Source organism: Megalobrama amblycephala, linkage group LG18 (genome assembly GCF_018812025.1).
Source record: "Megalobrama amblycephala isolate DHTTF-2021 linkage group LG18, ASM1881202v1, whole genome shotgun sequence".
Classification (NCBI taxonomy): domain Eukaryota; kingdom Metazoa; phylum Chordata; class Actinopteri; order Cypriniformes; family Xenocyprididae; genus Megalobrama; species Megalobrama amblycephala.
In genome coordinates this window covers 11394355-11412567 of record NC_063061.1, presented here as the reverse complement: position 1 = coordinate 11412567, position 18213 = coordinate 11394355, and the positions used below count along the sequence as shown (strand labels likewise).

The 18213-nt window shown below is 35.9% G+C and overlaps 1 protein-coding gene across 1 annotated transcript; it reads right to left on the bottom strand.

The window, feature by feature from the left end:
* Positions 1-4273: 4273 nt before the first annotated feature.
* On the bottom strand, positions 4274-16559 carry pold3 (polymerase (DNA-directed), delta 3, accessory subunit). Its single transcript, XM_048166589.1, has 12 exons — positions 16404-16559; positions 15934-15989; positions 15747-15849; positions 14592-14631; positions 14022-14154; positions 13675-13930; positions 13522-13594; positions 13256-13433; positions 12135-12244; positions 11744-11817; positions 11358-11436; positions 4274-5887 (listed from the first exon to the last, which is right to left on the bottom strand). The coding sequence occupies exons 1-12, from the start codon at positions 16458-16460 to the stop codon at positions 5682-5684; spliced, it is 1365 nt and encodes a 454-aa protein (XP_048022546.1). The 5' UTR covers positions 16461-16559; the 3' UTR covers positions 4274-5681.
* Between the last annotated feature and the right edge of the window lie 1654 nt (positions 16560-18213).

The following is an 18213-nucleotide window of genomic DNA, read 5'->3' as shown; positions in this document are numbered from 1 at the left end:
AAGTTCCGTCTCAAAATAGGATTATGTTAATCTGCTTACCCCCAGCGCATCCAAGATGTAGGTGACTTTGTTTCTTCAGTAGAACACAAATTATGATTTTTAACTCCAACCGTTGTGGTCTGTCAGTCTTATAGTGTGGGTCAATGGGAACTTCTTTTATAAGAGTAAATAAAACTTGCTTAGACAAATCAAAATTAAACCCTGCAGCTCGTGACGACACATTGATGTCCTAAGACACGAAACCATCGGTTTGTGCGAGAAACCGAACAGTATTTATATCATTTTTACCTCTAATACACCACTATGTCCAACTGCGTTCAGCACTCGTTTAGTGAGGTCTGATCGCGCTCTGACAACGGCAGTGATGTCTCGCGCATATACTTCAATGAGTGCTAGACATCACTTCCGTTGTCAGAGCGTGATCAGACCTCACTAAGCGAGTGCTGAATGCAGTTGGACATAGTGGTGTTTTAGAGGTAAAAATGATATAAATACTGTTCGGTTTCCGATCGTTTCGTGTCTTAGGACATCAATGTGTCGTCACGAGCCGCAGGGTTTAAGTTGGATTTGTCTAAGCAAGTTTTATTTACTCTTATAAAAGAAGTTCCCATTGACCCACATTATTTGACTGGCAGACGGCAACGGTTGGAGTTAAAAATCATCATTTGTGTTCTACTGAAGAAACAAAGTCACCTACATCTTGGATGCTCTGGGGGTAAGCCGATAAACGTCAAATTTTCATTTTTGGGTGAACTATCCCTTTAAGGTTTGGTATCTTTTGGTTCGGTGATAAAATTGCCAATCCGAACGCTAATCAGACCAGGACTAAATGTTTTGGGTTTTTTTTGGTCCGGACCAAACGAACCGAACTACAAGTGTGAAGGCACCCTAAGGTTTTTGAGAAAAACATTCCAGGATTTTTCTCCATATTGGGGACTTCAACAGCTACCAACGTGTTGAAGGTCCAAATTGCAGTTTCAATCCAGCTTCAAAGGGCTCTGCACGATTCCAGACAAGGAATAAGGGTCTTATCTAGCTAAACAATCGGTCATTTTCTAAAAATGCGCCACGTATTACGTAATCATGTTGGAAAGGTCACACATGACATAGGGAGAGTAGTAGAGCGGTAGAGTGAAAAACTCCATCTCATTTTCTCCTCCAACTTCAAAATCGTCCGACATCTACCTTTTTTTTTTTTCCTTTGTAAAGGCAATTTGACTAAGTGTTTGCACGTTCGCTTTGTAAACACTTGCTTGGTACTTCCGCCTACGTCACATGTGACCTTTCCAACATGATTATGTTGTTTCACTAGATAAGACCCTCATTCCTTGGCTGGGATTGTGTAGAGCCCTTTGAAGCTGCATTGAAACTGCAATTGGGACCTTCAACCTGTTGGTAGCTGCTAAGGTCCACTATATGGAGTTTAATCCTGGAATGTTTTCCTCAAAAAAACTTAATTTCTTTTCGACTGAAGAAAGAGACATAAACATCTTGGATGACATGGGGTTGAGTAAAATATCAAGAAATGTTAATTCTGAAGTGAACTAATCCGTTAAATTAAAAAAAAAAAACAATCCTGATTGGCTGTCAGTGTTTTATCGTTGAACAGCTGGGAAAAAATCATTCTGAAAGTGATCCCAACAATGTTTTTTCTCTATATGGTTGTAGCTGTGGTGTGGACAGTGCTATTCCTTTACATTTAGAATGATTAGAAATGATGAATGTCCACCACAGCGAATATGTTTCTGCCTCTGAACTGCTGAAAAATCCAGAAAATCTTGCTTGACAGCCATGGTCATCATTCACTTTCATTGTATGGAAAAGAGCAGCTTGGATCCCTCAATAAATAATTCCTTTTTCTTTTTTATGTTTCACAGAAGAAAGTAAGACATATGCGTTTCAAAAAACATGAGTTAGTACATGATGACAGAATTTTCATTTTTAGGTGAACTATCTCTTTCGATTATCTCTTTACTGAACCTCTAAGGAGTGTATATGCTTAAAGTTCTGCCAGAAATTAAAGTATTATGAATATAGCTTAAATTTACTCCTGGGTACTAAATTGAGTGTGAACAGACTGCATAGCCATTTTCATGGAAAACAGTAATTAAGCCAAATCAGGCCATGATGGATGGGTGTCATATGGCCGCTTAACTAATGTGGCACAATGATGAATGATGAGGTGAAGCATTTTAGAGATAATCAGGGCTAGTATTCATGCCAACTAAGCACATGAGTAGTGTTTCGATGTATTTAATGACATTTGCAAAGAAAGCACAGGTTCCATTTGGTAATCAGCAAAATGCACATTTTTAGCTTGATTTCAACAAGACAAGTCCAGATGTGAGGCACCCCACACCCTAAAAATAACCCCAAAGACATCATATCCCAAAAAGGTGATGCAGGCTCTGCCTTTTCCAATCATGTTCTGCATATTTTCCTGTTTTGACAAAGAACAGTGGTCCTTCAGCCAAATGCAGTTATATCAACCAGTCAGATGAGCGTGTGTAAAAATCTGCTTTCAATTAATGCACAATGATTTATTCTTTAAGAGCTCTGCATGAGAACAGTGAGGGGGATTAGAAAAATAAATCACTGCTGAATGTTTGAGTTATTGCTGTTTGATGTACTTTGTTGGCATTGATCTACAAAGCAAGACTCTCTCATGCCCGCGAGGTCTGCCCGCACTTAAAAGGCATCTTCAGAGATGCAGATTCTCTGTATTAATTGTTTTACACTTAATAAAATTTTATGAGGGTCTGTAAAAATTTCAAAAGAAATGTAAAAATGACAAACATCTTGAGTGTAAGCTATTCAGATGAATACTTTTTGCAACCACAGTCAGGGTCAGTGTGCAAAAGGAAAGAGGGAGGGGAAATATGGGAAAATATGTAACTAATTAAGGGATGTGAATATTCGGTAATGAGCGGATAGTGTTTGTCAAATACCTGAGTTAAGATAGAAATGCCTTAAACCTCCAAAAACACAGATTTTGTCAGATGTGTATTTTTATATGAGCAGAAAAGACAGCGGAGCAAAATATGAAGCACTCAAACAGTATTTAATGTCTGTGCAGAGTGCCCAAGGCCACTTTGAATTTAATAATGTGGGTTCACTTGATATATTTTGAAAATGTCTATTGATTTATTCCACCTGGGCTGAAAAATGCATTCCACTTCTGAGCAGCTATGCAAGAGGAATCTAATTGAAATCGTACGGTGGCCAAGACCGTTAAATCACATGGATGGACAGAACAAGATAGGGAGAATTGCTAACACAAATGGATGTGGTAAGTAATGGCTTATGCCACAAGGTTGTTATTTTATGGAAAATAAACCCTTTTTATATTTTTATAAAAGCACCTGACCAGATGATGGAGCCCTTCACCAAAAAAGTAAAAATTGTCATTTACTCATACAGGTTTGGAACAACTTGAGGCCGAGTAAATGGTGATAGAATTTTCATTTTTTTTTGGTGAACTATCCCTTTAAACTGACAGGAACCAAAAAGGAAAATTCTGTCATGATTTACTCACCCTTATGTTGTTCCAATCCTGTATGACTTTCTTCTGTGGAACATAAAATATATTTTGCAAAATGTCTGTTGTCCATACAACTGACAAAAAAAATAGAATTGTTGTTTTGGACCCCATTAAAATGAATTGTACAGACAAAAACTTCTTCAAAATAGTCTGTTTGCAGAAAAAAAAAAAAAAGAAGGTTTGAAATGACATGAGGCTGAGTAAATCATAGCAGAATGATCTAATAATGTAGCCTGTATTCTCACTGGCAATCAGGCTGGAAATGGCACTTTTTCAATTTGATGCAGTTTAATTTTTCTCAAATGTTCCATTATTGCTGTGTATTAGTGGTTTATATGGAAACCAAAAGGATCCAAACAGGTAGCTGAACAAGTGCACCTTTGAAGACTGAAGGTGAACCTGGAAACAGTTACCCGCACTCTCCCGAAGCATCAGCGAGCCAAAAGCATCGGCGCGTTTTTCCAACAACAGCTATGCAGTCGAGCAAAGGATTTTCTCAGACAACGAGGCACCTAACATTTTAAACGGCTGTTTGATAAGGTATCCAGAATGGGCGCCTTACCCCACTCTACATCAACGAGAGGCCTGCGTGGGGGGAGATAAGGGAATGAGCAAACACCTAACAGCACAAAACAAACAAAACCAAATTGTTTTCCATTAAAGAATGCAGCTGGACAAGGTAATTGTAGTTAAAAACACTACTTTTTTTACGTATCAAATGATCACAAAGAGGACAAAATCTTAATCTTTAATATACTGTATAAAACAGACAGAAATTCTCACTTTATTGGACCTCTTATTCAAAAGTACAATTACAAATGTTTTACAACAATATAAAGAACACTCTGTTCTCGCATTCGGTCACACACACTTGCTCAGACTTAAGTTTAGGAGCCTTTCCTCAGGGAAAAAAGTGAGTTTATGGGGAATAATGTCTTGGCACAAAACGCTCAATTTCATGTCTGTGGCACTGGATCAGAAGAGCTTGGACTGATTTTGATGTGCATTTCCAGAGGCATGCCATTCCACACAGTAAGTTTAGTTTTGATAAATGGAAATGTCCAAGATCAACACAACCACAGTGCCAGAAACTGATGTCATTTAGAAATATGAAGCTCGGAGGAGAAAACAACTCGACTCACAGGAACCAAACAAGATAGCAAGGGAAAAACATTTTCTTGACCATTAAGAGGCTTTTTAATGGACTTAATAACTCATGAATGTCAGAGTAATTTCTGGCTAAAGCACTAATATTTCTTTTACAAGAATATTGATACAAACAACAAGGAAAATTTTCCTTGTCCATTCTAAAAATGGACAGACAATGACAAAATAACGTAACATGAATTAGCAAATAGATATTGTCAAGTAATGGAGGTTGGCCATATGCTTTCAGTAAGGACATCCAGCATGTTAAGTTAAAGGGATAGTTAATCCAAAAATGAAAATTCTGTCATCATTTACTCGTTCTCAAGTTTTTCCAAACCTGTATGAATTTCTTTCACAAAACAAGAAATTTCAGAACACAAAAGAAGATATTTTATACCCATATTGAATATGGGGAACCAAACAGGCCCATGGCACCATTGACTTCCATAGTATTTTTCCCCCATACTGTGGAAGTAAATGGGGCCCATCAACTGTTTGGTTAGCCATATTCTTCAAAATATCTTCTTTTGTGTTCAGCAGAAGAAAGGAATTCATACAGTTTTGGAATAACTTGAGGATGAGTAAATGATGACAGAATTTCCATTTTTGGGTGAACTACCCCTTCAAGTGGATAGTCAGCACAAAAGGTTGTTCATGTAGAAGCAGAAATCTACTCCATTTCAAAGTCTCTGAAGGGCCTTTCAGTGACAAGCAAAATATATTTCCTGCTTATAGCATATGTGGCTCATAGGAAAGTCAGTGATGAAAATTAAGAGCTTAAAAGGAATAGTTCACCCAAAAAATGAAAATTGCCATTATTTCTTCACCCTTATGCTGTTTCTTACTCGTGTATAAGTGTATATATGCACAAGTACACATGTACATGTGTGTGTGTGTGTGTTTTGGAACAACATGAAGGTGAGTAATTAATTTTTATTTACAGGTGAACTATTCCTTTAAAAGTCCATGAAAGGAAAAAAAACAACAACAATCATTTCTTCTGGAAAAATCCCATAATGGATGGCTGCTTTGTAGATTTGTTAGCAGCAGAGGTCTTCTTCTGACTCTTTTCTTTTTTCTCTTCCTCCCTTTTTCCAAATGACTGCTTGAGTGAACTTGAGTCCTTGGCTTTACTGTTGGGTTCAGGCTCCTCTTCACTCTCAGAGTAAGACTCGCTCACGTAACCCTTCTCGGTCACTAGGAAAACATACATTGGTTATTTGATGTCACAGAGACACTGTCAAGAAGCATGTGGTGATCTATATCTTGGATTTACTTTTTGACAGATATGTTGCCATACATTTTGGCCTAAAGAAAATTCCCTAGGTGGAACAGCTTTCTTTTTACTGTACTTATGTCTTGAAATTCTGCCTCTGTAGACTGCAGCGTACACGTTTTAGAATGATACTTGGCTGGTTACTCAAAACCTTCATCTGGTCAACCATGTATGTAACAGCAAATAAATAGAGTTTTTCCACCATACAATAAAAATATCCACTTCAAAGAGTTATTGTGCAGAACAGAAAACTGGCATTAAGGAATGTGTAATATTAGACACTGCAAAAATAATACCAGTGGCTCGAAGTTATAGGAATCAGACACAAACATTCCTGTTTTTGGTCTTCAAATACAAAGACTTCCTTTACACGAACTAAGTAAAAAAATCTGAAATAAATGGTTTTAGAACAAAGAGTTTGTCAGCTCTCTGTATTTCTGTCATATAACTTATGATTTACTCAGTGATTCAAGAGTTTCTGTCAGCACACATAAATGATGTGCTTGTAAAAAGAGAGAGTTCAGTCACTGCTACATTCATGGCTATTTAAAGGAATCTCCCTGGATAAATAGGAAAGAAAGGGTAAGCATAAATTTAAATTACCAACAGAAAATATACTTTTAAAACACTGCATTGTAATATTTACAGCCTGGGCATGTGTACTTCCTATTGCAAATCCCTTATTTTAACAAGGGGAAAAAAATCATGAGGGATGAGTAGAAATTATAACTGTGGTAACTGACAATATTCCACAAAAACTACATAATTTGTACTGAACCCATAACACTTGTTCAAAAAGAAGTTTATACTTTTAAAACCACTGTCCTTTATATTACAGATTTGATGGTTTATGTATATGTGGAGTTGATCAACTAATACATTGCCTAGGCTGGCATCTTATGGCCAATAACGTTTTTCCTGTTTAGCTGATAAGAGTTGGAAGCAGCAGGACGTTTAAGAGCACTAAGAACACCAGCAACTGAGCGCAGATTTGAGTGTAATCTTTAAATTAGGGATGTTCATTTCATTTTCCCCCCTGAAGATAACTGATGCTCATTACCTGATCATTAACTGTTAACTGACAAGACTGTTAAATTAGAATTAATTTAAAGGTGCTCTAAGTGATCCTTGGTGGATTAACTTCCTGTTGATGTTTGAAGTGTTGTCAAACAAAACAGAGGCTAGCTAGACCCTCCGTCCTCGTCCTCCTCCTCCTCCTCCTCCTCCTCCTCCCCCTCCCCTCCGTGCTTCCTGAAACAGTTCATGAACGCGCATTTAAAATCATTCTTGTCGGTTATTGGCTGGAGCATGTTTATTATGATTCGCGGTCCAGGCTGCACCAGTTTGTTTTTATTGCCATTTTCGGAGCTTGTGGCGACTACAGAGACCGTGTTTTTTTACAGTGTGTTCAGGGGACAGGCAGCTAGCGGATAGTGAGGAGATGTTTGCTGTATGTGACAAAAAATGTTTTGGCCTAAAAATGCGTGACATCACTTAGAGCACCTTTAAATAAGAATGGATAAGAGTCTGTGACCCATTAAAAATACCAACATTTGATTTCCAGGGGTTTAGTTTTATATCTGCAAATAGCAGCATAAACAACAGAATGCAAGGATTCACACAGAGTCACATCACACACATGCAAAAACACATACATACATACATACATATATATACACATACATACATATACATACATGCATATATATATATATATATATATATATATATATATATATATATATATATATATATATATATATATATATATATATATATATATATACACACACACACACACACATATATATATAAATATAATACATATACGGGCCTAAACACAGAATATTTGTTATTTACATAATTAACAGATTAACAAATTAAAGAAAAAACTGTGTGACAAGTACTATACTGTATGCTGAGTTTCGGGTCATTTTTGTAACACGCTCCACAAGTTCACGGAGAGAAAAAATGAGATGGCAGAAAGTGTCATTAGGGGCCAAGCCCCGAAGGGGCTGTAGCCCCTATTGTAATTGTACGTTTTCCCTTTTATTATTATTATTCTTCCTCCCGAATGGGAGTCTATGGCAGCCCTATCAACGGAACATGAGAAAATGATGAAATTTGGCACACTTGTAGTGATGGTCATGTCTAGAAATCTGACCAATTTTGGAGTCTCTAGGACCAACTCTATAGCGCCACCACCAGTTCAAAAATTCAACATTCTAAAGTTTATAACTTTTGAACCATTTGCTCTAGAAAAATACAATTTAGTACATCTGATTCGTCTCTTCATGCTGATTCTATTCAAATTCTTACATTAAGTCTCCGCCCATTACAGTAGCGGCCATTTTGAAAAGTACAGTATTCCGTTTTTTCGCTACTCCTCCTTCAAAATTTGTCCAATTTTGTCCAAACTTTGATCAGGTGATCTTTGGTCTGAGCCGCACAGAAATGACTGAACAGATTTTTTTTATTCATCTTTGTTCAAAAGTTATGATGTCACGAAGTTAACGAGGTTGACCCAAAATTGCTATAGAGGCTGTATCTCGGCCAAACTTTGAGCAATCAAAACTAAAATTGGTACACTTGATCAAGACCATGATCTGAGGTTCCATGCCAAATTTGGGAACAGCGCCACCTACAGGTCATGAGATCTGAAAAATGGCTATTTTGGCCAATAACTTTTGAACACTTTATTAGAAAATCAAGATCTTGGTGTCTATGGATTCCCTGTGCCATGCCGAATCCGAGGATATCGAATTCGTCAACATCGGATGAACCACGTGTCCGCCATTTTGAATTTTGTCATAAATTGCAATAACTTTTAAACAATTTGACATATCTTCACACAAATTGGTACGTATGACCTTTAGAAGGTCCTGAAGGTACCTGAGAAGTTTCAACACAGCGCCACCTACTGTTCCACAGATGTAATGATTATTGCAAAACCACTTATAACTTTTGAAAACACTTTCCAAAATGTGTATGCTTTATGTCATTTTATTCCCTGGCTTATGCCGATTCCGACGATGTGTCATTTGTCATTTTCCTTAAATGTACCTGTCCGCCATATTGAAATAAATGGAAAACAGTTTTTTCGCTACTCCTCCTACAATTTTTGTCCAATTTTGTCCAAAATCAGCTCAGGTGATCTTTGGACCGAGCCGCACAGAAATGACTGAATGGATTTTTGATATTCGCTACCATTCCCAAGATATTCATCTCTGAATGTGACCTTGCTTGTGTTTGTTGTCTTATGCTAGTTAGCTTAGCATGCTAATTGCTTAGCACGCTAACCAGTTGTCATTCTCTTTAATGTGGCGCTTCAGTTATCAAGTTAACCATGAGCTTCATTAGCATTAAGTTAGATTAGCATGCTAATATGGTTAGCATGCTAAGTAATGCTTTTTTTGTGAATTCTTTGTTACACTAAAAGTTCTCTTCCACAGCCTTTTGAATGTGCATCCTCAAGTAGCTCAATGTGTAAAGCCAGTTACCTGAAGAGCCCTGTATCCGAAGCTAGTGGGTTCGAATCCCAGGTGGAGCGTTTTATGAAATAGTGTGTTTTGATTCCTTTACTGCGTCTTGGATTAGAAATAAATGCTTTTTGTTTCATGCTGTGTTCATTTTCATTTAAGCTTATGTACATTCTGAGTTCATTCTCGCCCGTAATTCTGAACCAGCTGTTTCATGTTTGTTCATTTTCTGCTGTTTTTCCTCTTCCTGCTCTGTATTGCGCTACAGCATGATGAGCTGCTGAATGATCTAAAGTAGTTATTAAATATAACATTCAGTGCAGTTTTTTAAGAATTTTTCATTTTGAGTTCATTTTCACATGAACTAATGAACTTCGGCAGGTGTGGTAATATTCACCTGCACAGTGGCGCAATGAGATGAGAAATGGACTTTGGACCCGGAGGTCGTGGGTTCGAATCCCGTGCGGGGTACCTTAATGCAATTGTGTGTAATTAGTCATTTTGATACCTTTTTTTTATCCAAATAAGCATTGTACTAATCTTTATTCCTCTTCAATGAGATACAAGTGTTTTTAGTTCATTCTGTGTTCATTCTCTGAACTTCTATTGATTTTCATTTCATTTCCACCTGTCCTTCTGAACCAGCTGTTTTGCATGTACATTCAATTTCTGCTGTTTTTGCTCTTCCTGCTCCGTATTGCGCTACTGCCCCCTTCTGGGGCTTGGCCCCGAATTGCTGCTTGCAGCTATATTCCTGTTTGTTTTCTTTACTTTACAAAAGCACAATGTTTTATTGTGAGTGTACACACAAAAAAAGTAAACCGTTTACAGTTTTGAATGACATCTTATCCTTATGACCAAAAATGATGGATTTTTTTAAGTTGTTTCTGCTGTTATAAGGAAACAATTCAAATAATCGCAGACGCCTAATGCGCGCTCACACACACACACATCAGTTCTAGCATTGCTAACTTGACATCGCAGCCTGTTCATTATCAAAATAAAATACTTTCAGCCAAATATATAAAAAGTTACACTGCTCAGTTTTAATAGCCTGTTGTACAGTCTGTGACATTCAGTGTGCCCCAGTGTGCTGTAATTCCAAGCACATTTTTGTGCATGGAAAGGATAATGTTTTACTTTGATATTGGAAAGTGCATGAACTACAAAGCCTAGTTTAGCATCCAAATATGGAAACATTTGGGTTTGTGCAGAATGAGAGAGGTAGGCTACATGAGCCCAATGCTTTTTTCTGTTTCAGTTTCACTTTAAATAATTATTATTTTTTTTTTGGCTTGATGTTTATACAGCTACTTATATTTTTCATTCTTGTTCTGTTCTGAATACTATTAAATCTAAAGGATCTGTTGTGGAGTGAGGGGAACTAAAATAGCCTACAGCTATGTTTATAGTGTTTATAACATTTTGCTTAATTTACAGGTATTTTAAATCATTTATTAATGTAATAAAATGTGACTTTTTTTGTCTCAAAAGTGCAATTTTATGTGTGTGGCACATTAACCGTGCAGCAAGTGTTTTTAAATATCTTGAAAAATGTAATTACCTTTTAAACAACTTAACTGATAGTATTAATCTAGTATTAATCAGTACTGTCAGTTAATGGTTAACCTGTTAATTAGGAGCATCCCTACTTTAAATGCTTGATTTCAAACTATGTTGCACTATATCCAACACAAACTTACCAGTTTAGTGAATGCACTGTTGGTTACATTGTTTAATTACTTCTTCCTTTATTAATGTTTTTATTTGTGAAAAATACTATAATAGGATTACAGAATCAGAGTCATGATATATATCAGCCACTGGACAACATATATATCGGTACTGGCCATCAAAAAAATCCATATAGATCAACCACTAATCAAGACATGTCAACTAAAATTACACTTACCAAAGGAACCTTCTTCATCAACAAATGTGTGAGACTTTAAAACACGCCTCCTTTTCCTCCTCTTCACTTCTGAGCTCTCCTGAACATAATTAAATGGCAATATTACTTTATGTAAAACACAAGTGAGATGTAAATTAACATGACCTGTATATCAATATGAATTAGTCACAAGGGAATAGCACACACTTGCAAAAAATACATTTTGTTTGATGGCTAACTTTGAATGGCCATCAATGAGTTTGGTTATCTATCATCAGGAGATAATTACCCATGCTAACCTTCTTGGTTTGAGTGGCTTGGCATGTCTAGGTCAACAAATAGAGGGAGTTTGTGGCAGGACTAACTTTAGGAGTGTTGTTACCAAAAAAAGTGTTGGTGATGCTTACTTGGTGTGAAACCTTCACTTGTTTTTTGGGGCTTTGAGTCTGTATGTTCGGCACAGGTGGAGAATCTGGCACAACTGGAATAGGGAAGGAAGAAGAGACATATCACATATATACATCTGTGTGTAATGCATGTACATTTACATGTGTATACACAGAGAAAAAGAGAGAATGAGAGAAGAAACACAATGAATGTTACCAATTAGCTTTTGTTTGTCAAAGAGCAATTTTGATATTTTATTTAACACTCTGCCTAAAGGGGGTACCTTTTTCTTTGTTTTTCTTCATTTTGGGTCACAGAGCGCCTCATCTGGATTGATTCAAATCCACCAAGCATAACGTGAGCCTGTTTTTTTTTTTTTTTTTCCCTTGTTTTCCCCTATCTCTTTCCTACCTTCATCATCACTGCTGTCTGGCTGGGGCTTCTTTATACGGCGTCTCTTCTTCTGCTGGCTCTCCATTTTCTCATCATCACTGTCCAAAACCTCAGGGCGCTTTGATTTACTTAGGGAAAACAAACATATTTTAGTTCACATTTATGAGGGAAAATATAACACATAATGCAGATTATTTAAGGAAATTTTAATTACATCTTCTAATGTTGCATTATTTGCAAAATAATGGCTATGTATATACTACATTTTGTATATATTTTATACAAACATACAGCTCTGGAAAAAAAAATACTGCAAAATAAGCAGTTTCTTTGGATTTACTATTTATATGTATGTGTTTGAGTAAAATTAACATTAGTTTTATTCTATAAACTACAGACTTTTTTTTTTTTTTTTTTTTTTGCAGAAAATGACAACTGGTCATAACAAAAAAGATGCCATGTTTTCATAACTCAAAGAATAATGCAAACAAAACAAGTTCATACTCATTTTTAAACAACACAATACTAATGTTTTAACAGTAAAGAAATCAATATTTGGTGGAATAACCCTGATTTCCAATCACAGCTTTCATGCATCTTGGCATGCTCTCTCCCATTTGTCCACATTGCTGTTGGGTGACTTTATGCCTCTCCCGGCACTTCTGGCATTCAAGCAGCTCGGCTTTGTTTCACGGGTTATGACCATCCATCTTCCTTTTTGTTCACATTCCAGAGGTTTTCAGTGTGGTTCAGGTCTGGAAAATGGGCTGGCCATGACAGGGTCTTGATCTGGTGGGTCCTCCCATCCACACCTTGATCGGCCTGGCATGGAGCATTGCCCTGCGGGAAAACCAATCCTTCAAGTTGGGGAACTCAAGCTGGGTTTACATGGACTCTGATAATTTGATTGGAATCAGGCTAGTAGAACAGTCAGAATAAAAAAAAGTCACGTGTAACCATGATCTGGGGGTTCTTCAGTAAGGCTGAAATTTGGCACATTTATCTTTGTGAAAGACAAGGTTATCTGAAAACACGGCAAAACATGGCATCTTTTTTGTAATTTGGACAGTTGTTATTTTATGCAAATATTATGTATATATACACATTTCAATGGGAAGAAAAAACCTTGTAAACCTTACTTTCGAGTGTCTTTTGATTCAACTTTCAAAGCACTGGACACCTTGGACTGTTCCTCTTTAATGGCAAACTCTGATTTGGGAGACGACTGTGACTGTTTCATACTTGCAGTACCTGATGTTGCCGAGTCGCCATCTGTCTCTTCTTTGATGCTTTTGTTAGGTTTTTCATCTACCTTTTCTAAATTTTACAGGAAAATGTTTTGTTTATTACTGTATGTTATGATTTGTTTCGATTTTTTGACAATTGAAGACAGAAAAACACTCACTTTGGGAAGGCTTTCCAAAGAAGTTACTCATAGGGTTCGCTTTGGAGGCCGGTTTGGTTTTTGATGTTTCAACCTACAACATATGAAACTATTATAAATTTCACACACAATCTAGTGTATCATCAACCTTAAACTATAGAGTTAAACACTTACCAAGGCAGAATCGTCTTTCTGCTCTGTTTTCACTTCCTTGCTGGATTCTTGGCTCTTAGAAGCATTTTTGCTTGCAAACATTCCCATGATGCCCGAGGGCTGCTTAGCACTAGGTTTGGAGGTAGCAGAAGTGCTTTCATTCAGGCGAGGTTTACTGATTTCCTTCTCCACTGGAGTGACTAAAGCCATCTCCTGAGCTCTCTGCAGCTCTACAGATGACATGGGGACTGCTGCGGCACAATGTATAGCACTGTACCTGATGATTGGACGTAACAGAACTTTAGTAGAGGGGTCGCCCATATGATGCATGCTCATGCAGCATTACAGGTTATATGAGGATCACTTACTTGTTGCAGTTCTTTAGGTTCTCCTTAACAGCATCATAATCTGTACTGTAAAGTGGAGAACTGTCCTTCAGCTCCGCTCTCTGGACACTGTAGACATGCACACTTACTGTGACATCCATCTTTGCTTTAACAGCTGTAAAAAAAAAAAAATTTAAAATGGAAAAATTTAAATTGAAAATCACATTAAATGTTATTAGACTTACGGCCTGAAATTTCACTTGGGTTACTGCCAACACATATTTACATAATATTTCATGAGTTTATTTTTTGCTCCCGAAGTTTATAAATAAAAGGGAGAAATAAAGTAATAATTATCAATAGAAATAAAAATTAAAATAATATAAATAACCCCCAAAACATTAGAATATAAAAAATTTAAAAAATTTTAAAATTAAAAATATATTATATATCACCCCCAAACAATTAAAATATATGTAAGCTACCACAAAACATAATTTTAAAAAATCCAGATGTGTGAGATTAGTGAAGCCCAAATTTCTGAGCCAAGAATGATTGAATTTATAAAATGCTATTTATTGTATTTTACAAATACAAATATGGTAATCTTACCATCAAGCTTGTCCTCACGAACTACTGACACTTTATGGCACTAAAAGGACAGAAAGAGCTTTAATGCCAGAAAGAATGCCTAAAAGCACTAAAAGTTAAAGGTGCCCTAGAACTTCTTTTTAAAAGATGTAATATAAGTCTAAGGTGTCCCCTGAATGTGTCTGTGAAGTTTCAGCTCAAAATACCCCATAGATTTTTTTTAACTCATTTTTTAACTGCCTATTTTGGGGCATCATTAACTATGCACCGATATATAGGTTGCGGCCCCTTTAATTCTCGTGCGCCCCCTCCCCCGGAGCTCGTGCTTGCCTTGAACAGCATAAACACAGTTTACACAGTTAATATAACCCTCAAAATGGATCTTTACAAGATGTTCATCATGCATGCTGCTTGCATACATCAGATCATATAAGTATAGTATTTATTTGGATGTATTACATTTGATTCTGAACGAGTTTGAGGCTATGCTCTGTGGCTAAAGCTAACATTACACACTGTTGGAGAGATTTATAAAGAATGAAGTTGTGTTTATGCATTATACATACTGCAAGTGTTTAAAAATGAAAACGGCTCTCGTCTCCATGAATACAGTAATAAATGATGGTAACTTTAACCACATTTAACAGTACATTAGCAACATGCTAACGAAACATTTAGAAAGACAATTCACAAATATCACTAAAAATTTCAAGTTATCATGGATCATGTCAGTTATTATTGCTCCATCTGCCATTTTTCACTATTGTCCATGCTTGCTTACCTAGTCTGATGATTCAGCTGTGCACATCCAGACGTTCTGCCCTTGTCTAATGGCTTGAACATGGGCTGGCATATGCAAATATTGGGGGCTTACATATTAATGATCTGTTACCTAACAGTCGGTGTTATGTTGAGATTCGCCTGTTCTTCGGAGGTCTTTTAAACAAATGAGATTTATATAAGGAGGAGGAAACAATAGAGTTTGAAACTCAGTGTATGTCTTTTCCATGTACTGAACTCTTGTTATTCAACTATGCCAATATAAATTCAATATTTAATTCTAGGGCACCTTTAAGGGAAATACATTTTAATTAATGTTATCATTAATAAAATAATGTTAATTAGGGAAACATTAATTTGACAATGGTGAAGCAATGATCAGATCTCAATCCTTACCGTACTACCATTCTCAACACACTTGCCAGATACAAGGTAGGTGGCATGAAGGGGAGTCCCTGAACTCTCCCTGCGTTTCTGCTCCAAGTAATGATACAACATTCTGCGACAAAGTGACATGAACACTAGTGATTCCAACAGATTATCAGGAAGAAAATTATGCTTCAATGGAAAGGACAGGACTTACTGTTTGGCTGTGTTCACGTGGACTCCAAGAGTTAAACTGAGCCATTTGTAGGTGACCTGCAAAACAAAATATAAATGCTGACTTGTAGATAATGTAGCTTGTAGATAAACGTATGCTCTATTCTCATGCTAAATAAGTGCTGCATAACATAGAACGCGTTCTTGGTTCGATTAGAGTCGGATTTAATTCATTAACAGTCAGTGTGGGACCGCGTTGTTGTTATGTGGTTGATTTAACGTACTAAAAAGAATCGACGCATAAGTGTCATTGTTTCGGAAATCAGACTGCGCTGAAAAAAAAACCGTTAACGGAACCGAAGGTCACGAAAATCAATCGGTTATTTGTATTGGTTCCCAACGCTGGACAGTCAGGTAAACAAGCACGCAGACACATGTAGGCATTCAGGTAACTCAGACGAAATTTCACATTTACAAATGACAAGAACGATATCATTGTAAAGAATGACTTACGATCTTATTTTGATCATGCACAAATTCGTCAATATTGTCTAAATACAGGTCATCCATATCCGGAATGACTGGCAGCTAGTCCAAGTTTACGCTTGTGATTGAAAGACCGGCCAAACGCGGGAACTGCTGCTGAACCGTATTTACTTCCGGTCATGTGGGCTAGAGCGTCGAATAGCAGTCAGAGATACTGTAGTCTACAAAAAAAAAAAAAAAAATGACACACTTTACAACAAAACATGTGCATTCACTTTTTGTCATGCTTACGCCATCTATATTTTATCATAGGATCTTAGTATGAGTAGTTTACACCGATTTCATTTGCTTGCAGGTTCTTGTAGGCTATGTTCGTACGACTTGTTTTGTTTATAAAATATTTAATGAGCTTTTATTAAATGGCAACCATGCTATATGTCATATCTTGAAATAACTAGACCTATAACTTATTAACAACTTTGTTACTATTGTAAAACAATTGTTGTAAAACAAAAACACATTCGGAGTTCTATAAGTTTATTTTCTTTTCTTTTCCTTTCTTTTCCTTTCTTTTACCTATATGACAGTGTTGCCTGTACAAGTTTCAAAATTTGATTGTAGAAACAATAACTGTTGTAACTATTATTTTATTCTATTTTATCATTTAAGTTGAGACAATTATAGTTTTTATGTTATTAAATTATTTGTTATATTTATGTTAAGTTATAACTTTATAAATGTATATACAGTACAGTCCAAAAGTTTGGAACCACTAAGATTTTTAATGTTTTTAAAAGAAGTTTCGTCTGCTCACCAAGGCTACATTTATTTAATTAAAAATACAGTAAAAACAGTAATATTGTGAAATATTATTACAATTTAAAATAACTGTTTTCTATTTGAATATATTTCACAAAGTAATTTATTCCTGTGATGGCAAAGCTGAATTTTCAGCATCATTACTCCAGTCTTCAGTGTCACATGATCCTTCAGAAATCATTCTAATGTGCTGATCTGCTGCTCAAGAAACATTTAATGTGTACAATTGTACAAAATATTTGTGTACAATATTTTTTTTCAGGATTATTTGATGAATAGAAAGTTCAAAAGAACAGTGTTTATCTGAAATCTAATCTTTTGTAACATTATAAATGTCTTTACTGCCACTTTTGATTGATTTTATGCATCCTTGCTGAATAAAAGTATTCATTTCTTTAATTTCTTTTCAAAAAAAAAAAAAAAAAAATCTTACTGACCCCAAACTTTTGAACGGTAGTGTATAATGCTACAGAAGCTTTGTATTTCAGATAAATGCTGTTCTTTTGAACTTTCTATTCATCAAGGAATCCTGAAAAAAAAAGTACACAACTGTTTTCAACATTGAAAATAATCATAAATGTTTATTGAGCAGCAAATCAGCATATTAGAATGATTTCTGAAGGATCATGTGACACTGAAGACTGGAGTAACGATGCTGAAAATTCAGCTTTGCATCACAGGAATAAATTACTTTGTCAAATATATTTCACAATATTACTGTTTTTACTGTATTTTTAATTAAATAAATGTAGCCTTGGTGAGCAGACGAAACTTCTTTTAAAAACATTAAAAATCTTAGTGGTTCCAAACTTTTGGACTGTACTGTATATTATTATTATTATTATGTTAGTTATTTAAAGTTATAGGTATTTTGGTAAAAAAAAAAAAAAAACTGGTTACCATGGTAGATTTTTCTATGGAATTGTTTAAAATGGTTTAATGTGCTGTTTCAGCAAAAGTCTGCAAGAAGCATAAAATATTTTTCTCGAAATAGTTAAATAAAATAACTTATTAGCTT